General features: G+C 41.2%; 1 protein-coding gene across 15 annotated transcripts; it reads left to right on the top strand.

The window, feature by feature from the left end:
* Window positions 1-425: 425 nt before the first annotated feature.
* C6H2orf80 (chromosome 6 C2orf80 homolog) lies at window positions 426-21836 on the top strand. Of its 15 annotated transcripts, none has more exons than XM_054257860.2 (9): window positions 426-524; window positions 4683-4797; window positions 4936-5018; window positions 6951-7038; window positions 7846-7917; window positions 15453-15574; window positions 16471-16587; window positions 20497-20618; window positions 21373-21836. In XM_054257860.2, exons 4-9 carry the CDS (start codon window positions 6955-6957, stop codon window positions 21447-21449), a joined length of 594 nt encoding a protein of 197 aa, XP_054113835.1. In that variant the 5' UTR covers window positions 426-524; window positions 4683-4797; window positions 4936-5018; window positions 6951-6954; the 3' UTR covers window positions 21450-21836. The 15 variants fall into 15 exon arrangements, with proteins under 15 accessions (XP_054113835.1, XP_035161385.1, XP_054113829.1 ...); XM_035305494.3 differs by lacking the exon at window positions 4683-4797 and adding an exon at window positions 2392-2473 and having other exon boundaries at window positions 15453-15540; window positions 20501-20618; XM_054257854.2 differs by lacking the exon at window positions 4683-4797 and adding an exon at window positions 2392-2473 and having other exon boundaries at window positions 15453-15540.
* The last annotated feature ends 1280 nt before the right edge of the window (window positions 21837-23116 follow it).

Raw genomic sequence — 23116 nt, 5'->3', positions numbered from 1 at the left:
TGAGCCAGGGTGAACTCATTGGGAGTTGAATGGTCACAGAAAAACCCAAATGCATTCAGATCTAGATGAATCACATCCACCTAGCTTGGATGGTTATGCCCAAACAGACTCATCAGCTATTACACGGATGATTTTGGTTTTACTTGTTAGATTATTGCAAGGAAGTGTAAATTAAGAAAATAAGTGTTGGAAAAATTTGGAAGGAACAAAAGGTGTCAAATAAACACAAAGTACAGTGCATGAGCCTCCAAACAGCTTTCTGACCCCAAACCTGCTGAATAAGAGGCCTGAATGAGATGTTCCTTCAGCTCCCTTCCAGAGCCTAGGACTCCATGACTGGTATTTGGAGTGATAGCATCCCTAACTCAAATTCTCTCTGATTTGCTGCTGTAGCCTCTAGGCTCAGAGAAGCTGGGTCTTCCCACAGGATATCAAGTGTAGTGTTAGCTGCCGATACCTGCTCAGCCGGCTAAGCCTTTAACCATGGAAAGAAGGCTCATAAAGAAGGAGATGAAAAAGCTCTTGTAAGTATGATTGAGAATAACTTTCATTTATGACACTTGGCATTCGGTGGATTTCATGTCACAGATGGCTTGGGTATTGGCAGCAGGTAAAAATCTAAGGAAAGATCTATTTCTGTACGGTAGGAGAAAGCCAGAGGATGATATGGCCTCTTTTGGTTTCCTGCCACGGAGGCCTCACATGTAGTGCAAGCCAAGGATGCTGAAACTCTTGGGAGGATGTTTCTGCCGGCAGCCTGCACATCCGAGGCATCCCATTCTAGAGCCCAAGAGCTGAGCCTGTGTCCCAGTCAGCCTGTGTATGCAGGATGTGCCGTTGAAAGGGGCTGGCCCTGCTGGTAAAAGGTATAGGAGAGATTCCTGAAAAGGCCCAGCGTCTAAATTGCAGCCTCTGCTCTGCCTCTTCTATTGTCAGCCTTATTGACTAAGAAATTCATCTCCTTTTTCTCAACATCTGAACATTCTTTTGAAAGAAATGTTTTCCTCCCATGGTAGTTTTTCTTTGACTTGTACTTAACAAATGTTGGTGAAAGATCACAAACCATGTAAAAAGAAAAAAAAATCACAAACCATATAAAATTTCTGTCTCATATGTGTTATAGACACAATAGTAATACCATTTTCATCAAAGGCCTTATCACAGTCCCCATCAAATATCTTTCCTTGGCCAACTAAGACAATTTTACTTTAATAAGTCCTTAAGAAATGCTGGAAGAAACCTATATGTGTATACACATATATGTAAATTCATATATAGTAGCCATGTACACATATATGTGTATGCACATATATGTGAATTCATATTCATCTCTTGCTTTTAAGCAGAGATTATATTGGCATCAGACTTCCGGAAAATGAATTTCACCCAAAAGGAGGAAGGCAACTTACCTTTCTAGATAATATGGTAAAAAGGCATGCTGACCCGAGTCATATTTGTATTATATGTTAGAGGCCAATAGAATAGTAAAGAGCAAACCATGATCAGGAATGTGAACTCTTCTACACATCTCACCCAAAGAATTGGAATGTCAAAAGTGATAGAAATACAATTTTATATCCAAAGAATACATTTAGTCTACTTCAAAGTATCCTGAAATTTCACAGCAAAATTTTAAGAATTTTTATCAATCTAGTTATGCTTAATGACTCAAGAAGAGCTTTTAGAAGCCAGAAACAGACTTATCCTCCACCTTATATAAAACTGTGAGCTGTGCCAAAATCAACCTGGGAGATACCATAGTCCTTTTCCTGCGCCATTTCCTCTCTCTGACATGCCCAGGGTAGCACCTGTTTCTCTTCTCCCCTCATGGTGCTCATTTTACCTTCTTTTATTAAAAGTCACTGTCAGGAAAGTATCCGCTAAGGATAAACTAAAGTGGAATCACTAATAAGTTGTTATGCGTTCCTCCTCCTGAGGGTATTTGCATTCTAAAGAGAAAATGCCTTATGACAAAAGAATACTTATCTATAGAATTTTACCTATCTGGAATTGATCAACTTTGGACATGCTGCTTGAATTTAACATGGGAAGCAAATGATTATTTTAAACAGTGTGTCTCAATCCTTTCAGTCTTGTAAAACCATTTCTGTGTGTGGGTATTTGGCATATTCTTTGCTTTCCTGTAAATTCTGTTCCAGTTGAGTTTAATATTTAGATAAATGTGATTTCAGTTAATTGTGGTTATACATTTTAAACTGCAGCATTGTTGAATTATCATGTAAACCCAAACTGAGTATTAACTCAGCTACCAGAGAATCAACAGCTTCTCTTGTATTTTGGTGGGGGAGGGAGGGATGGGGAAAAAAGCCTCTTTCTGCAGACTGAGCCCATGTCACTCCAATGGTTCAATGCTGCTCTCTTCCTTTTAAGGGGAGATTATATTGGCATCAGACTTCGGGAAAATGAATTTGACCCAAAAGGAAGAAGGCAACTCACCTTTCTAGATGATATGGTAAAGAAAGGCATGCTGATGCGAGTCATATTTGTGGTATATGTGTATTAAAGAGAAAGAAAAGGATGTAATTTATACAATAAACAAAGCTAATTTTTACACCCATCCCCTAAATGTCCCCTTCCTCACCTTCTCCTCACCCTAAGATTGTTCATATGGTCATTTCAACCCACTATCCAGAAAGCAAAAAGAGAATGAGAAAATAAAAATCATGAGAGTTATTTGCTATTCAGAAGATTAAAAAGCAAAATTAATGCAGGGTAAAATGTTACATCCATCTAGTTAAAATTTTGACAATATTAGCGATCATGTAGTTCTCAAAATAATTTCTTTACTGCTTGCATTAGTGGGGGAAAACGAAATAAATTAAGTAACCCTATAAATCCTTGATGTTATTTATTTTGAAACCCAGACTCAGGATCTGAAAGTTCACATCACAGAAATTAAGGAAGAAACCATGTAAAGATCGAATTCAAAAGAAATTAGAAAACCCTCAGTTTCTTCACTGCCGGTTTACTATCCCTGCACTGATAAAAAAGACTCTCTCCCTCCAGACTCTCTCCCTCCACTCCCGTCTCCTCTCCTCTGACTAAAGTAGAGGGAGGCTCACTGACTTTCAAACTACCCTGGAGCTCAGGAAATAGTTAAGCCTTATTCTGTCTGTACACATATTGAACAGAGATTTAAGTAGATGAGAGCAGTGCTTCTAAACTTTAATGAGATTGTATTACAAGGCTGTTTTGATTCAGGAGGTGAAGAGGGGGTCAGGAATTTGCATTTCAAATCAACAAACAAGTGATGCCAAGGCATCAAACTTTGGATCAAGTTGCAATTGGTCATGGTCCAATTCTTCCTGTTTATTTATTCATTTAGGTTCACTGTTCAGTTTGGTTCAGTGACTGGAAGAAATAACTTCACTGTTTAGGAAATGTTAAAAGTTTAGTACTCCTCTACAATAATTAAAAACAAAACCAATCTTCCCTTTCCTGTATGTGGAGACTGAAAAGAGAGAAGGAATATTTTGATAGACAAAGGCAAATATGCTTATGGAACAAGAACTCTTAGGATTACTAGGAAAAGGTAGTCACTATGATAAAAATGAGCATCGCATTGGTTCTCAGCACTTTTTTTTTTTTTTGAGATGGAGTTTCGCTGTTGTTACCCAGACTGGAGTGCAATGGCACGATCTTGACTCACTGCAACTTCTGTCTTCTGGGTTCAAGCAATTCTCCTGCCTCTGCCTCCCGAGTAGCTGGGACTACAGGTGCACACCACCATGCCCAGCTAATTTTTGTGTTTTTAGTAGAGACGGGGTTTCACCTTGTTGACCAGGATGGTCTCAATCTCTTGACCTCGTGATCCACCTGCCTCGGCCTCCCAAAGTGCTGGGATTATAGGTGTGAACCACCGCGCCCGGTGGGTTCTCAGCTTTTTACTATATGTAAGTGTGAGACTCTCAGCAAGTCACTTACTCAGGACTACCCCCCTACCGCCCCATCCTTGCCTCATGCTGATTCCTCTACCTGTGATGTCCTTCCACATCTATAGACATTCTCATCCCACAAGCCCTAGCTCCAATGAAGCTTCCCTCTCTGAAGCTTCCTGGGATTCTAGCTATCTCCCAAGGTAGACATAAAACAGCCCATCCCTCCAAATTCCCACCACACTGCCCCTGTACTCCTGGAAGCACATTTCTGACATTCTACTCACAGAATCAGAAATTGTTCCCTGCAGCCCTCTTCCCTCAACCTTACCTCTTTCTATTTTAAAATTTAGGGAAGGCTCACGCCTATAATCCCAGCACTTTGGGAGGCCGAGGCAGGTGGATTATGAGGTCAAGAGATCGAGACCATCCTGGTCAACATGGTGAAACCCCGTCTCTACTAAAAATACAAAAATTAGCTGGGCATGGTGGTGCACATCTGTAGTCCCAGCAACTCGGGAGGCTGAGGCAGGAGAATTGCTTGAACCCAGGAGGTGGAAGTTATGGTGAGCCAAGATCGTGCCATTGCACTCCAGCCTGGGTAACAAGAGCGAAACTCCGTCTCAATCAAAAAAAAATTCAGGGAAACCGAAGCTCAGAGAGCATCAATTACTCACCTAAGGATATTCCGTGAGTTTTTGGCAATACCTAGATTTGAGCCAAGATTTCCTGATTTCCAGTTTAGTATTCTTTTCACTGATCTCTCCTTTTTTTTCCAAACCACAGAAACCAGATAACTGCTGTAGTGGGAGATAAATGTAATATCTGAAGATCCCAAAATACTTCTGGCTGATTCACCCCTGTGAAGTCTGAGAAAAAAAAAAATCTGGCTGAGCATCAGGTTATTAGAACTAATGATCCTTCCCATTTGGACATGACAGACTAGAATAGGCTTAGCAGTGCCATCGTCACTGGGTCCAGGGAGTACTTCGGCCAATGTCTAAACCTGTTTCTTTGCTCTCTGTGCTTCTGCTCCCAGGCACACTATGACTTGGCCATCAAGGTTGCTTTGCAATGGCTGGATCCCTCAGAAGACTTAGCTTGGCTGGAGTGGGAGGAAGTGTAAGTTGAAATGGGTTTGTGGCTATGATTAACGATAGAGGAAGTTCTAGCCCTAACATCTTCCATCTTGAAGCACTCTGATTTGAAAATACTACAGGGTGTACCCCTCTTTAACAAGACCCCTGAGGAACCTCCACAGTTGCCAACTTGAAGAAGTTATATGTTTCCATGTTTTGCATCTCTGCTAATTGACTTATGTGATGAAAGACTTTCTTGCACAGAATATTGTGTCTTAAGGGGCCGGGCATGGTGGCTCCCACCTGCAATCCCAGCACTCTGGGAGGCTAAGGCAGACTGATTAGTTGAGGCCAAGAGTTCAAGACCAGCCTGGCCAATATGGTGAAACCTCGTCTTTATTAAAAAATACAAAAATTCCCCCAATGTGGTGGCGCACACCTGTAGTCCCGGCTAGTCAGGAGGCTGAGGCAGGAGAGGAGAATCGCTTGAACCCAGGAGGCGAAGGTTGCAGTGAGCCAGCCTTGTGTCACTGCACTCCAGCCTGGGCAACAGAGTGAGGCTCCATCTCAAAAATAAAGAATGCTCTGTCCTCAAAACATGCCTGCTTTATTTGTTTGTTTGTTTGTTTGTTTGTTTGTTTGTTTGTTTGTTTTGGAAACAAAGTCACCCTGTCACCCAGGCTGGAGTGCCCTGGTGTGATCTGGGCTCACTGCAACTGGGTTCAATCAGTTCTTCTGCCTCAGCCTCCTGAGTAGCTGGGATTATAGGCATGTGCCATCACACCCAGCTAGTTTTTGTATTTTTAGTAGAGACGGCATTTCACCATATTGGTCTCAAACTCCTGACCTCAAGTGCTCCGCCTGCCTTGGCCTCTCGGAGTGCTGGGATTACAGGAGTGAGCCACCACACCCATCCAAAACAGTCAGTTCTATGGGTTAAAGTTGTGATCTCTTCCTAAGCACTACCAAACACAAATTCTTCAGCATTTAGGCAGGTGGGTACCTGAGTTGAGCTGTTCAAAGCACAGAATACTTTTCTTTCTGGGATTCCCGGCATTTTCTCTCATGTGTAGGGAGTGTTCGGGCAGACTCACTCAGCCAGTAAGAACACAGAACCAGTGAGAACAGGATCAAAGAGCTTATTCTGGAGGCCTGTTATTTTTTTCTACTCAGTGGCTGTGGACTACACACCTGACCCTAAAGAGGTGTAACAGTTAGGGTTTAGCTGTAATGAGAGAAAATCCAATCTGAACAGCCTTAAGCAAAAAAAAAAGAAAGAAAGAAAAAATTGGGGGTAGATTTTATTACCCTTGTATCTGAAAAGTCCTTGGGTAGGACTGTATTAGGCATGGTTTAATTCAAGACTCAAACAACGTCATCAGGATCTACCTCTTGACTCTATTTCATCAGGGTGGACACCATTCCTAGTTTCAGCCTATTTCACTCTCCGGGGAAGGGTGAATATATATACATATATTTTTAGTCACATAATTGTGTCTCTGTGGCTGTTTCCTGACTTGTCTAGGGGTAGACAGTGGCAAGGCAGGGGAGGTGGAATACACTGCAGCTTAGTCCAAGTGTGTTTTTCATCTTTGGACTTTAGGGGTGTTGTCGGCTTCCCTAGAAGCATATAGGCTTACAGTGGGGTTAGGTTGTTCCCACAAAGCAAATTGCCACACCAAGGGGAAAGGGTAATGACTGGCAAAACCACAAACACCTCCCACAGTGGCCAGTCTGCCAATCTTTGATTGCTGTGAAAGTGTGGATGAGGCCAAGTTCATCACCATTAATGAAAGATTAAAAATTCAAAGTGTGGGTTTCACCAGTGGAGGAACAATCACATCAGTTTTATTAATATAAATAAGCTGATAGCACACAGCCACTGCAGATTACTTACGGATTCTCATCACAACCTTAGCAAGCACCAAAAAGAATAGGAATAAATCCCCCACTTGTATTCCCTATTTCCCATTAGGAAAATGCCATTCCATGGCAGACCCATATATCCAAATCGTAAAGAACGAGAAGCTATGATTTTATCATCTTATGCTGGAATCTTAATGGTAAGGAAAAGAATACTATTTTACTATTTGAATATTTCATATCTACTCTGAGTGTATTTATAGTAATGAATATTTACATTATTTTTCAACCAATGTTTCTAAATGTTTAGGATTTACTAATAGCAAATGTTTCATTTTTTTTTTTTTTTTTTTTTTTCTGAGACGGAGTTTCACTGTTGTTACCCAGACTGGAGTGCAATGGCACGATCTCGGCTCACCGCAACCTCCGCCTTCTGGGTTCAAGTAATTCTCCTGCCTCACCCTCCCGAGTAGCTGGGATTACAGGCACACGCCACCATGCCCAGCTAATTTTTTGTATTTTTAGTAAAGATGGGGTTTCACCATGTTGACCAGGATGGTCTCGATCTCTTGACCTCATGATCCACCCGCCTCGGCCTCCCAAAGTGCTGGGATTATAGGCTTGAGCCACTGCACCTGGCCCAAATGTTTCATTTTTAATGTAATTAAAAGACTTTGACTTTTACACTGTATATGAAAACATTTATTATAGAGGCAAAGAAAAAAGATATGCTGTTCATTGTGGGCTTGCAATATATGGCCTTTTTGTGTGTGTTCAGGAACGCTTCTATACCTAATTCCCTTTTTTCCAAAGATGAAAGAATGAGAAACATAACTAATCAATATCTGGGAAACTGATTCACCCAGTGATCAGAAGTTATTTGCTGTATTTAGTACTCATGATACCCAAGCACAGTTTTAGACATACTTGAGCTATACCAGCTTTGTTTTGTAATAAAAGAAAGCCATATATAATCATACTTTGTTATTCCTGTTTTTGTTTAACAGAACAGTATCCCAATTGAGGAAGTGTTTAACATTTATGGGGCTGATTCTTCTGCCAATTCTGGTACCATCAAGGTAAGGGTGACCTGATATTGTCAACATAAAGGATTTTTAGAGAGAATTTATTTAATGTAAAAATGTATAATGTCATGTTTTCGGACATCAATTATGAAATAACAGTTTTATATCAAAAGGTACAAAACCAGACATAACCATTTCTTACTTAAATAACATGTTTGTAAAATGCCTTTCATATGTAAAAGACCATGTGGTAATAACAAATGTATCTGTGTAAGGCTGAGAAGGGGAAGCAAAGAAAATACCAGGCTTGGGGGCCAAATTTTACTCTGTTGTGATTTTGGGTTTTTTTGAGACAAGAGTCTCCCTCTGTCACCCAGGCTGGTGTGTAGTGGTGCAATCTCGGCTCACCACACCTCTGCCTCCTGGCTTCAAGCAATTCTAGTGCCTCAGCCTCCCAAGTAGCTGGGACTACAGGCGCGCACCATCAAACCCAGCTAATTTTTCTATTTTTTGGTAGAGACAGTGTTTTGCCACAAGTGATCCGCTTGCCTTGGCCTTCTAAATTACTAGGACTACAGGTGTAAGCCACCACACCAGACCTCTGCTCTGTTTCTGATTAATGTAATTTCTCACTTACACTTTTTGTAATGTAGATCTGATATGTCCACACTCTTCTCTTCTATGATGTACTGTGTCTCCTAGAACTAAGACAAGATCCACAAGGCTCGTTCTCATGATGAATTCCCTATTTTATTGTTGATACATCTTCCTTTTCCACAACACTACTTTTTTAAAAGACTGGTCCACTACTGATCTCAAATTCCTGGGCTCCAGTAATCCTTGAAATCCTGGTCTTAGCCTCCTAAGTAACTGGACTACAGGCGTGAGCTCCACTCCCAGCTCCTCCCATGAAACTACTTTGAAATCACTAATAGTAGAAGCAGCAATGACCTGGGAGTTCAGAGAGATGGGTTTGAGTTCTGACTCCACTACTATGAAGCCCTAGATGCGTCCACTTCCTGCTTTGGGCCTCCATATGACTGATCTTAAAAAAAAAAAAAAAAAAAAAATGTGTTCTGGATAATTTTTAAGACCACTTTCATTTTTGCCATTTGTAAATGTACGACTATTAAGCAAACATTTAAATATGAGCTGCTATTTAGAGGTGAACTACCGATCCCTTCACCTTTGGATACCTCTAGAAGAGGGAATAGGAAAGGGAAGGTGGGGTGGCGAGAGGCATGCAGTGGAAAGAGGGAAGGGGGAACCAACGTCCTCATGCCCAGGTCTTCTACTCACGCTGTGGCCTTCCCTGTGCCCACGTGGATTCAGAAGGGAGGGCAGGGCAGGGGCAACATTGTGACCACGGGAATACCTGCCTCCCTTGCTCCTTTACTGCACATCGCAGTGCAAGCAGTGGGGTCATGCAGAGGTCAAGAGCTTACCAGGTCCACCTTAGAAGTCAAGTGTTTACACTGAAACCAACCTTCCTATTACCTTACCCATATGTTACCTGGCTATAGTCCTGAGACTCAAATGCCCTTGATCACTGTGAAAATCAGAACTTTCTCTTTGATCCCTCTAGTTTCAACTCACTTCATTCATTCATTCATTCATTCATCTGTTCATTCGGTATAATTTTAGGTACAGAGGATGCAGTAGTGAGCAAGTCAGACAAGATTACTTTTTAAAGACTTTTTTTGTAGGCCGGGTACAGTGGTTCACGCCTGTAATCCCAGCACTTTGGGAGGCAGAGGCAGGTGGATCACCTGAGGTCAGGAGCTTGAGACCAGCCTGGCAAACATGGTGAAACTCAATCTCTACTAAAAATGCAGAAAATTAGCCGGCAGTGGTGGCAGTCGCCTGTAATCCCAACTACTGGGGAGGCTGAGGCAGGAGAATCACTTGAACCCAGAGGGCGGAGGTTGCAGTGAGTCCAGATTGTAAACTCCATTTTAACAGAGCAACAGAGCTAAACTCCATCTAAAAACAAACCATAAAGGTGCTAGAAGGGGAAGACAGGCCATGTAGAGGTGGACCAACCAATCTCTACCTATTCATCTGATCAGTCGTTTATTCATTGAAGAGCCTTTGTTCAGCACCTTCACTGAACATCATAGATGCTGACTTCTCTTTTTCATTTTGGTTTTTTTTGAGACAGAATTTCCCTCTTGTTGCCCAGGCTAGAGTACAATGGTGTGATCTCGGCTCACTACAATCTCCACCTCCTGGGTTCAAGCAATTCTCCTGCCTCAGCCTCCCAAATAGCTGGGATTGCAGGCATGTGCTACCACACCCAGCTAATTTTGTATATTTAGTAGAGATGAGGTTTCATCATGTTGGTCAGGCTGTTCTCAAATCCCTGATTTCAGGTGATCCACCCGCCTCAGCCACCCAAAGTGCTGGGATTACAGGCGTGAGGCACTGCGCCTGGCCACTTGTATTTGTTTATTGCTACGTGATGTGAACAATGGCTCATTTATATATATATACATACTATTATATATATATACATATACACATTTATATATATAAATACTATTATATATATACATATACATATTTATATATATACTATATATACATATACATATATACTATTATATATGTATACATATATATATACATATATGTGTGTATATACACACACACACACATATGAAACCAAGAGGCAGGATGTGTGATGTTAAGCACTAGGATTCCAAAGCCTGGCTTCCTGGGTTTGAATCCCAGCTCCACCATTTACAAGCAGAATAATCCTGGGCAAATGTTCTAACCTCTGTAATTCTCAATTGTATTTGTAAAAACAGGGATGAGAAGATGGGGGTTGTTGTGGGATGAAGTAAGTTAGAATAATGAAGCCCTTTGTGTCTGGCACATGGTAACCTCCAAATAACAGCTTTAATTAAAGTTCTTGTACTCAGGGGATGGGTATCTGATTTATTCTGTGTTCCTCTAAATCAGGATTTCTCATTTTGGGCCAGATAATCTGTTGTTGTGTGTGTAGGGGGTGGAGGTCTGGAGCTGTCCTGTGCACTGTGGGATGTTTCACAGCATCCTTGGCCTCTACCCATTAGATGCAAGTAGCTTCTCTCCTGTTGTGACAATTAAAAATGTCAGCCAGATGTGGTGGCTCATGCCGGTAATCCCAGCACTTTGAGAGGCTGAGGCGGGAGAATTGCTTGAACCCTGGAGGCAGAGGTTGCAGGGAGTGGATATGGTGCCGCTACCCTCCAGCCTGGGTGACAGAGCAGGACTCTGTCTCAAAAAAAAAAAAAAGGCTCTAGACTTTGCCAAATGTCCCCAGGGAGGCAAAATCACATGAAATAGAGAACTACTGCTCTAAATATTCAAAAATTAAATAGCTAATCAAGCATCTACGTGTATTATTAATACAGTGTAGACTCTGCCTCTTTTTGGAAAACCAGTGATCACAGAGGGTGTAATTTGAGTTACCAACACACCAGAACCTAAGAGCCTAAGGATCTACCCGTGAGCTTCACAAATTCCTCCCACCTCCAGAACACCAGCTCAGACTGTACTCTTGTAATTACACATCAGCTACACGCAGGGACTTTTGCCACATCTTGAATAAGGAATTAGCAGGACCTCTCCATGGAAATATACCATTTCAAAGACTGAACTGTAAGGCAATTTTAAAAGAGTCTTTTTGGGATTTAACATAATTTTTAAAAAATGGTTTTAACTAGAAAGAGGAGTGTTGTTGTTGTTGTTGTTGTTGTTTTTTGAGACTGAGTTTCACTCTTGTTACCCAGGCTGGAGTGCAATGGCGCTATCTCGGCTCACCGCAACCTCCGCCTTCTGGGTTCAGGCAATTCTCCTGCCTCAGCCTCCTGAGTAGCTGGGATTACAGGCACACGCCACTATGCCCAGCTAATTTTTTGTATTTTTGGTAGAGACAGGGTTTCACCATGTTGACCAGGATGGTCTCAATCTCTTGACCTCGTGATCTACCTGCCTCGGCCTCCCAAAGTGCTGGGATTACAGGCTTGAGCCACCGCGCCTGGCTAGAAAGAGGAGTTTAAAAAAAAAAAAAAAAAAAAAGATATTGCTAAAGATACTGCATATATCTGAATGACCTCTGATTCCTTCCAATGAAACGTCTCCTAAGCAACAGCTAAAATCCTTCCCAGGCAAAAGCTTAAAACCCTGTTGAATGCTAATCAGATTTTGTAGAATTTCCTGCAACTGGAATTGGCCGCATGACACAATATGGGTACTGTGCTAGGCTTCATGGCTGTCTCCAGGACTATGTGCTGCCCCCTGATGGTAGAAAGGCGTCATAGGCGCAGGGTTACTCACCAACTGTTAGCTGAGAGGGAGTTGGTTTTTGCTAGCTTTTTTCTGCTGAGGATTCTGGACTCCCAAAAAAAATTCAACTAAGGGCCTTACACAAGTGATGGTTATTGACAACTAGCCCGGATAAATATAAAATGTCTTACTCTTTTTTTTTATCCCAAGCTGGAGTGCAGTGGTGTGATCTTGGTTCTCTGCAACCTCTGACCCCCGGGTTCAAGGGATTCTCCTGCCTCAGCCTTCCAAGTAGCTGGAATTACAGGTGCACACCACTGTGCATGGCTAATTTTTTGTATGTTTAGTAGAGACCAGGTTTTGCAATGTTGGCCAGGTTGGTCTTGAACTCCTGACCTCAAGTGATCCAACTGCCTCAGCCTCCCAAAGTGCTGGGATTACAGGGTGAGCCACTGTGCCAGACCATGTCTCACTCAATTTTAAACTGAAGAAAAGAGAGCATAAATCTTCCTTCAACAAATCAAACAGAAATAAAAATACTCTCTAGCTCCATCTGATGTAGAAAGAGGGAGACAGAGAGAGTGGAAATGAGCACATAAGAGAGAGGGAAGAGACAAAGGCAGGTGGGCAGACAGCACTAGAACCTCTGTTTGCTTGCTTTTCTTTTTTTCTTTCTTTTATTTTTTGGAAACGGAGTTTTGCTCTTGTTGCCCAGGCTGGAGTGTAATGGCACAATCTTAGCTCACCGCAATCTCTGCCTCCCAGGTTCAAGCAATTCTCCTGCCAGCCTCCCAAGTAGCTGGGATTACAGGCATGTGCCACCACGCCTGGCTAATTCTGTACTTTTTGTAGAGACGGGGTTTCTCCATGTTGGTCAGGCTGGTCTTGAACTCCCAACCTCAGGTGATCCACCCACCTAAACCTCCTAAAGTGCTGGGATTACAGGCATGAGCCACTGAGCTTGGCCTGCTTTCCTTCTTTCTTCATGAAGCTGGACCCCGGCGTCTTACTGGCTGTCGTTCAAGTCCATCCTAACTGACATCCAAGTCCAGAGCATGTCACAGGCAAACAGACTGATGTCCAGTCCCAGCTTTGTCACTTGCTAGCTGTGTGTCTTCGGATAAGTTATTTCTCTCTGATTCCCAATTTTCCCATATGTAAATAGGCGTGTCTAAACAGGCATGATTACACTTACCCACACACACTTGATCACTCTGAGGACTCAGTGAGACCACAGGTATAGAGCACATGATGGTGGTACCAGGGGACCTTCCATATTAGTGCTGTTATTTCCAAGTTCACCCCCACTTGGAATGGCCAGCCTCCTTCCTCCTGATAGCAGCCTGGTCCCTTTGTGATAGGCCTGGCTTCCACCCTCTCACACTTACTCCAATAATTTGCTAAGTGTAACTCTGACTGAATTGTGCAGAAATTTTTAAATGTTTTCATGGTAAGGGGAGGGACCTATGTTTTAGACAAATGTTCAGTATTGACAGATCTTAATCATGAGGAATTGGCCGGGCACAGTACTTGTAATCCCAGCACTTTAAGAGGCTGAAGCAGGAGAATCACTTGAGCCCAGGAGTTCAAGACCAGCCTAGGCAACATGGCAAAACCTATCTCTACCAAAAAATACAAAAATTAGCCAGGCGTGGTGGTGTGTGTCTGCAGTCCTCGCTTCTTCAGAGGCTGAGATGAGAGGATCATTTGAACCTGGGAGGTAGAGGCTGCAGGGAGCCATGATCTCACCACTGTACTCCAGCCAGAGTGACAGAGTGAGACCCTGTCTCAAAAATTAATAATAATCGTAAAAGAGGGATTAAAAACAAACTTTTAATATTATGTCCAAATGAATACTTAACAATATATATTTAAAGAACAAGGACCAAGCAAACAAACAAATCCAAGTGTATAAAGGGAACAGTATCAACAGTTTTAAAGCTCTCTGTGTACCCTCTCCTGTCTCATACCCTTCCTTTCACCATAGGTTACCACTATTTTGAATTATGTGTTTATTATTGTCTTTTGCTTCTTTATGGTTTTACCACATATTCATCTCTAAGCTATATATTGTTTAATTTGCACATTTTTGAGTTTCTTATAAATAGGATATTAGCAAATCTGTTATTTAATGACTTCCTTTTTTCATTCAACATTATATTTCAGAAACATTCATATTGCTGCACATAGCTATAGTTTCTTGTCATTACATACAGTATTCCACTCTAGGAATATACTACAATGTTGTCATATATTTTTCCTTTTCAGGCACTTGAGTTTTTTGTTGGTTTTTTTTTTTTTTTTGAGACTAAGTTTCAGTCTTGTTGCCCAGGCTGGAGTGCAGTGGCACAATCTCAGCTCACTGCAACCTCTGCCTCCCAGGTTCAAGTGATTCTTCTGCCTCAGCCTCCCAAGTAGCTGGGATTACAGGCATCCGCCACCACACCCAGTTAATTTTTTGTATTTTTAGTAGAGACAGGGTTTTGCCATGTTGGCCAGGTTGGCCTCAAACTCCTGACCTCAGGTGACTCACTGGCCTCGGCCTCCCAAAGTGTTGGGATTACTGGCATGAGCACCTGGCCGAGTTATTTCTTGCAAAACAAGAAGAGTTGCACAGCAAATGAGTTTCTGAATGTTATATGTTTAGGAGTGAAATTGCTAAGCCATGGACATAAGCATCTTCAACTCTCTACATAAAGCTAAACTGCTTTCCAAAATGGTTGTAACAATTATACTTCTACCAGCAATGCGGGTTATCTACATTGATATTTGCAGGCTCCTTCAGTTTCATCAGTCTGTTCAGTGTATTGTGGTATTTCACGGTGGTTTACATTTGCATTCCCCTGATTACCAATGGACAACCATTCATACGCTTCTTCTTCTATAAAGTGCCTGTTAAAGACTTTTGGCCAGATGAGTGAACCAACAATTCTGCACTGGGTGGGCAGTGGGAACAGTGCCAGTAAGGGAGAGGGGGCGTGGGAGGACATCAGGATACATTTCTCAGAAGGGGTGATATTTGAGCTACATGATAAAGAAGAGGTAGGTGTCTCTAGGCAGAAAAGGAGGAAATGGCTAGAATGGAAACTATATGAAGAGTGTCAATGCATGACAGAATATTCTAGGCAACGGGAACCAAATACAGGACCAAAAGGCCATGTGTACAAGTTTGCGTTCATATGCTTCACTTGCCCCATCAATAGACCGTGAGTATCTAAGGATTCTCAGTTGATCAAACAGGCCAAATCCTGTAAATGGCAGGTGTTTATCCTGCAGAGAATGGACAGTTTTTTAAAGTAGGACTGTTTTCCTTTCAGGTTCCCCGAGTTTCATCTCTCCACCTCTCCTTGCACCCCTTTGCCATGTTAACAGCACCCAAAGCGGCAGAATACGCCCGCAAACAGAGTAAGCCTGTTTACTTTCATCTGCTTAGAGAAATGTAAGTAAAATTAGGATATGGGCTCACAAGGTAAGGTCGAAGTTGTAATGGGAATTAGATTTCTGTGTCTGCTTGAATTTAAAAGAACCAGGAGCTCTAGGGCTTGATTTCCCTCCATTGCTGAAATCAAGGAAGTCTTATTTCTCAGATGCTCTTTGGTGATGGAAGCAAAGCACTCCTGATGCAAAGGACTAAGACTATGAGTGGGCTGGACAGGGCAGCTCACACTGGTAATCCCAGCACTTTGGAAGGCCAGGCTGGGAGGATTTCTTGTGCCCAGGAGTTTGAGACCAGCCTGGGAAATTTAGTGAAACTTCGTCTCTACAAAAATAAGTCCAGAGTGGTGGCTCACGCCTGTAATCCCAGCACTTTGGGAGGCTGAGGCAGGTGGATCACCTGAGGTCAGGAGTTTGAGACCAGCCTGACCAACATTGTAAAACCCCACCTCTACTAAAAATACAAAAATTAGCTGAATGTGGTGTCGGGCACCTGTAATCCCAGCTACTCCAGAGGCTGAGGTGAGATAATCAATTGAACCTGGGAGGTGAAGGTTGCAGTAACCTGAAATCACCCCATTGCACTCCAGCCGGGCAGCAAAAGCAAAACTCCATCTAAAAAAAAAAAGCAAAGAAACAAAAAAGAAAACAAAAATAAAATAACTGGCCATGGTGGCGCACTCTTCTAGTCCCACCTACTCAGGAGGCTGAGGTGGGAGGATTGTTAGAGCTCAGGAAGTGGAAGCTACAATTGGCCGTAATGGAACCATGCACTCCAGCCTGAGTGACAGAGTGAGACCCTGTCTCAAAAATAATTAATTAATGAAATGAAATGAGACTGTGGATGAACACATTTTTTTAAATTTTATGTATAGTTATGGTTACTATATCTATCTGTAGGTGTCAAGTCAAGAAAGGGAACAGCAAACAAAAATGCCACCAGCAGCTCTACGAAGGAAGCAAATGCCACGGAATGGAAACCATCGCAGAGGTTTTCAGACACAGCCAAAGAACAAAGTAGGTGTGAAATTGTGAATTGGACCAAACTGATACTAGATATTTTGGAAATACTTTCCTGATAGTGTGGTTAAAAGTCTAGCCTTTGGAGTCGGATGCTCTGGGTTTGAATCTAGAGCCCACCATTTACCAGCTGTGTGACTTCAGGAAGCTACTTAGACTCTTGTGTGCCTTAGTTTCCTCCTCTGCAAAATGGGAAGAATAATGATACCTACCTACCTCTTCAGGTTGTTGGGAAGACTAACTGAGATTATTCATGTTAAAAGGTTCAAACATGCTTAACACAGAGTAAACCCCAAATAAATACTAGCCATTATTATCTTTTCAGCATTTGAAAAATATTATTCACAAGTTAATTGGCTGTTAACTCCGTAGATGCAAATAAGTATGTTGAGGAGAAAGTTTGTATCAGTATCTGTATCCCAAATGTTCCTATCCTTGATCCCTCTCTCAGTAATAATAACTTTCTTTTATCCTGTTTAATGTCTCCCCTGCTCCTGCCCTGTCCATCTAATTCCTGATTTTTATGTGGTGGAATTCGGAGAATGGTCAGAGATGGAGAGGACTGGAAAGAAAGGAGAAAGGGAGGAGAGCTCTTTGTTCTTCCAGCTCTGGGTTCTCAGCTGTAATGTGTAAAGTGAAAAGAAAATGTAAGAAGTCAGAGAGACTTCCCCGATCAACATAATAAAAGCTGAGAAGGGAGAGAATCGGAAAAGTGGTACGGGGTGGGTGTCTGGGATAGTTTAGAGTTTTGTTGAATGAGAGGTGTTAGATACTCTGGAGTGCTGTAAGGTAGAAAAGGGGGAAAGGAGCTTGGAGAACTGATACACTGACTTGTGGTTGGGTTTACATCAGGAAACAAGTGAAGTTTGAAAATTATTTAGTTTGGCTGTTGTACCTTGCTTTTTTTTTTTTTTTTTTTTTTTTGGTCTTTTTGTTTTTTTCCTCTTTGTGGAGAACGGGATCTCGATGTATCACCCAGGCAGGTCTCAAACTCCTGGGCTCAAGCTATCCTCCCGCCTCTGCCTCCGTAAGAGCTGGGATTACAGGTGTGAGCCACAGTGCCAGACCATACCATGCATTTTTAAATTGAATCTCTGAATAGACTGGACTACATGAGGCTTAGGATTTATTTGCATTTCAGAGGCAAACTATCTTCTCTGTCCCTTTTATCTGATTAATTAGAAATGTAATCTTATCATAGCAACTGCTTTAGGAAGCGACTGAATTCGTTGGTCATATCAGGGTCTTAATAAATGTTATTCTGATAACAGAACTACTGTAACTATTTGGAAGTTATCACAATATTCAATTTTCCTTTAAATGCATTTGCTGGCCGGGCACGGTGGCTCAAGTCTGTAGTCCCAGCACTTTGGGAGGCCAAGACAGGTGGATCACGAGGTCAAGAGATCGAGACCATCCTGGTCAACATGGTGAAACCCCGTCTCTACTAAAAATACAAAAAATTAGCTGGGCATGGTGGTGCGTGCCTGTAATCCCAGCTACTCAGGAGGCTGAGGGAGGAGAATTGCCTGAACCCAGGAGGCGGGGGTTGCGGTGAGCTGAGATTGCGCCAAGCTGAGATTGCGCCATTGCACTCCAGCCTGGGTAACAAGAGCGAAACTCCATCTCAAAAAAATAAAAATAAATAAATAAATAAAATAAATGCATTTGCTGTAATAAGATTTGAAGGTATTAGATTTTCTAGAACCATACCTTTGTATCTGAAGAATTTACTGAAGAATTTGAAAATCAGCTCTTTTTTTAATACATGTTTAGAAACAGCAAGTTTTAGAAAGCAAAACAAAGCAACAATGAAAAAACAGTAACAACTCCAGAAAGAACGCACACACACACACACACACGCACACACAAAATGCAGACTTTAAACTTAATCACACACAAGAAAAATCTCTGAAACCAGGCTTTATAGACCCCCAACAAGCCTCATCAATGGACCCCATGTAGGAAAAACATAGCTCTAAAGATTACTCATTGGTATCTTATTTTTAAATATAATTTTGTTCCGTGTATATTTTCTTCCACAACCCACTGAAGATTGTTGGATTCCTGATGGAGGCATACCTTTTATTTCCTTAGTATTTCTCACACGTATATAAAGTACTTTGCAGGCAGCACGGATTCAGTAACTATTTTTGTTTGGTGAATTGTCAGTAGGTAGTAAGGAATAGTCCTTAGGTGACCATTCTCAAATCTCTGGGCCCTGTGGATAGTGATCTAAGGCTCAGTTCTGGGACCAGACCTTTCTATAGGCTAACTGATGCTTGCTAACCCAGGAGTGTCAAAAGAACAAATGCCATATTGCAGTAGGGCCCCAGGTCCTGAGATGAATCCCTTCCAGAAAGGCCCTTTCTTAATAATCAAATGACAGAAAATCCATTTGTGTTTTTTCTTTCATACTTTATTATTTGTGTACTTTAGGCATTTTTCCGGTCCTGGGTAATGTATCTTTCAAACTAGCTTTAGAAATTATAATAGCGATACATGCTTATAAGTAAAATGTTCATGCCATACAGAAAATATAAAATGAAAAGCAAAAGAATTCCCTCTTCTTCACACCCCTTTCACACTTTTCAGAAATAACCACTGTTAATACTTCTTGTGATATTTAAATATTTGCTACACAAATACATGTAAATATATATATGTATGTCTCACTGGTTTGTTAGAACTCTTTCTATATTAAAGGAATAACTATTTTATTAAATGGATGAAAAATAAGCTTTCACAGCTTGGTGTTTGAAGATTTTCATTTTAAATATTTGAGCTTAACGTTTTTCTTTTATGGGCTTGTGGATATTATATGTCTTTACGCTGAAGAACAACTTTTTTAACATCAAGATAAAACAATGCCTTATTCAGAATTTTTTATTTATTTCCAGCCACCAAAATTCGTCAAAGAGTAAGAGAAAAGAGGAAATTATTTTTTTTAAAAAACTCTCGGCCGGGCACAATAGCTCATGCCTGTAATCTCAGCACTTTGGGAGGCCAAGACAGGCAGATCACTTGAGGTCAGGAATTCAAGACCAGCCTGGCCAACATGACAAAACCCTGTCTCTGCTAAAAATACAAAAATTACCTGGGTGTGGTGGTGCATGCCTATAATCCCAGCTACTAGGGAGGATGAGGCACAAGAATTGCTTGAACCCGGGAGGCAGAGGTTGTAGTGAGCCGAGATAGCACCAGTGCACTCCAGCCTGGGCGACAGAGTGAGGACTCTATGTCAAAATAAACAAACCCTCAGTGCTCTGGGAAATCGCTTAAACAATTTTTTTATTGCATTGTTATTAGTAGCTGATTTATTAGTGAAAATAGTTACGAACAACAACATTTCCTAGGAAAGTGTCAGTAGTGGGCACATTACTAGGAAGTAAATTTGGAACGAATAGGACCATACTAAAGAGCTAGAAGACAGCACACTTCTTGAATCCAAGCTACCCACCTCATAACTTGAGTGTTACCTAATCTCTCTGTGCCTTAGTTTTTCATCTCTTTAAAAAATCATAATAGTGCCTACCTCCTAGGGTTGTTATAAGCACTAAAATAAGTTATATGCATAAAGGCTTAGAAAAGTGTAGGACAGTGGCAAACAATAATATAGTCGCTCCCTTTATCACCACTCATGAAACAATCACACTATCATGGAAGGAAACGAGACATAGAGAGTGGACAATTTAAATTCAAGTCTAAAGCAATACATCAGAAATTCAAAATAATATCCTAAAATCATAATACATAACTGCTGAAAGGCCAAAAAATGATTTGCTTTGGGTAGGATTGGTTAAGAGAAGTATAACTTTTTAATGTGAAAATAATTTCAAACTTAGAGAAAATTTGCAAGAATAATATGAAAAAAACCCACATATTCCTTTTTTTTTTTTTTTTGAGTCAGAGTCTCCCTCTGTTGCCCAGCCTGGAGTGCAGTGGCACAATCTCAGCTCACTGCAACCTCCACCTCCTAGGTTCAAGTGATTCTCCTGCCTCAGCCTCCCAAGTTGCTGGGACTACAGGTACGTGCCATATGCCCAGCTAATTTTTGTATTTTTGGTAGAGATGGGGTTTCATCATATTGGCCAGGCTGGTCTCAAACTCCTGACCTTGTGATCCACCCACCTCAGCCTCCCAAAGTGCTGGGATTACAGGTGTGAGCCACGACGCCCAGTCACTTATTCCTTTTATACAGAGTCACGAATTGTTAATGTTTTGTTTTATTAGCTTTATTATATTTTCTCTGTCTTTGTCTCTCTGTATATAGATAAATATATATATAATTATTTTGCACCATTAGAAGTTATACACACTCTACCACTTTACCCCTATATGCCTCAATGTGTATTTCTTAAGAACAAAGTCATTCTCTTAGATAACTCCAGAATAGTCACCAACTTCAGAATATCTATTATTAGTACTTTTATTTAATCTACTCTCTATACAGTAGATATTCTTCAGAATATCTATTATTAATACTTTTATTTAATCTACTCTCAATTTTGTCAATTGACCCAATAATGTTATTTGTAAGCATTTTTTCCTTCTGTATAAGATCCAGTATGGGATCGCAAATTGCATTTAGTTGGGAAATATAACTCAATTTCCAAATATCAGAATAATTTCATGGAAATTCCTTTGTAATTAATCTAATCTATCTTTGTCAGTTAAGTTAGTATCTGATATTTGAACTAAACTTCCTATAGATTTAAAGCTAATATCTGTGTCCATGTTAAATTGATGTGCTCGATACCAAAATCATCTTTTATTCTGTAGGTCACTTAGAAAATTGGAAGTGTACCATGGAACTTCATAGTAGAGTCTCTGGGAGCAGACAAGAAGCATCATCTTAAAACCGCAGTTCCTGCCAGTACATTTTTCTTTACAACTAGTTTTTGATACAGCTGCATTGAAGTGTTATTTTTGATGTTGAGCTTTTTTCTTTTAGAAGCATATTGCATGGCTACATTTTGTTTAAAAAATCTATGATCTTATGCTACTTCACTGTGACTGGAAGACTGTTGAGAATTCAGAGAGTATATAGCATTTCTGTGACGGAGCAAGATGGCTCTGTGGCACATTTTACAAACATATGGCACTGAACATTGCACAGTGTTGGAGAAGGAAGCAGTTTTCCGAAGAGTTAATCCAAAATAAAATTAATCTGTCATTGATTGCCTTTACTGTGTTCTCATATGAAAATATTGTTAAATCATTTCAATAAAGCATTAAAAGAAAAATGACTACAGGCTCTCTCTCAGTAGACTATAATGACTACTAGGAGGGAAAATATTCTAGTCTTTTAGTACCTTTCCAAAATGCTGATTAGGCACATAACTTAGCCTGTCAATGTATGTAATAACAACTTGAGCTCATGAATATCAGTATGCATGATACATTTCTTAAGGTTTGGTGTGCCATCTGTCTATAGAACAGTCTTCATCAGCATGTGCAGAAACATAGGCAGGGGTTGTAGACTTTCTTTTTTCTTTGAGACAGACTCTCGCTCTGTCACCAGGCTGGAGTGAAGTGGCGCAGTCTTGGCTCATTGCAACCTTCACCTCCCGGGTTCAGGAGATTCTCCTGCCTCAGCCTCCTGCATAGCTAGGACTATAGGTGTGTGCCACCACACCCAGCTAATTTTTGTATTTTTAATAGAGACAGGGTTTCACCATGTTGGCCAGAATGGTCTCCATCTCTTGACCTCATGATCTGCCTGCCTCAGCCTCCCAAAGTGCTAGGATTGCAGGCGTGAGCCACCACGCCCGGGCATGGTTTGTAGACTTTCTGAAAATGGTGGTGTATTCTCACATGGGGTTGTGGCTGGGAGACCAATGCAACCTTTTCCACACTGGGTTTGATTATGGTTGTAAGTAAGATTTACCAGTAGGCCTGCAGATAATTAGTGGGGACACAAAGGGAATACGACTTGTGATCCCTGCATGCACTGCCAGGTGTCTAACTTCATAGGACTTTACCCAGTTTTCTTTTGTCTAGCTCTGCTAGTAATGAGGAAACATTTTTTCCTTGGTAGCTATTGCTGTCTCTCCTTTTACCACCTGCACATTTGCCTTACATACTGCCTGAGGATTTTCACAAGTGACATTGTGAATGTGTTTGCTAGCTGGGATCAAATACCCTTTTAGAATCCCTCTGTGGGTCTAAAGCACAAAGGTGCTTAATTTCATCTTGCTACATACATGTGGAATAACAAAAGACAGTCTGGGGTTTGGAGTCACCCTCCACCCTTGCACATCTGAGGAGTGCTTCTAAATCAATAGGTTGGCAGCAATAGAGAATTCTCTTAGGCAGTCACTTGTATTCAATGAACCAGTGACACTATTGAAAGGAAAAACACAGGCAAATCATCATGCTAATTTTAAAAAACAAAAGCAATGCTAGAAGGAGGGAGGCAGGGGGAGATGGAAGGGGAGTGGAAGGATCCTGTGGATGCTTCTACTCTTTCACCCTTTCATAGACTCTCAGGGTATCTTTTTACTTTAAGCTCAAGTAGTGTTTA

Source organism: Callithrix jacchus, chromosome 6 (assembly GCF_049354715.1).
Source record: "Callithrix jacchus isolate 240 chromosome 6, calJac240_pri, whole genome shotgun sequence".
Taxonomy (NCBI): Eukaryota; Metazoa; Chordata; class Mammalia; order Primates; family Cebidae; genus Callithrix; species Callithrix jacchus.
This window is presented reverse-complemented; position numbering and strand designations above follow the sequence as displayed.

What these genes read in the sequence shown, in the direction of transcription:
- C6H2orf80 (XM_054257851.2), top strand. Translation starts at nt 484, where the DNA reads ATGGAAAGAAGGCTCATAAAGAAGGAGATGAAAAAGCTCTT. An exon ending in AAGGAGATGAAAAAGCTCTT is followed by an intron (nt 525 to 2,391) that starts GTAAGTATGATT and finishes CTTCCTTTTAAG; the next exon opens with GGGAGATTATATTGGCATCA. An exon ending in CCAAGTTGCTGGGACTACAG is followed by an intron (nt 20,619 to 21,372) that starts GTACGTGCCATA and finishes TTTATTCTGTAG; the next exon opens with GTCACTTAGAAAATTGGAAG.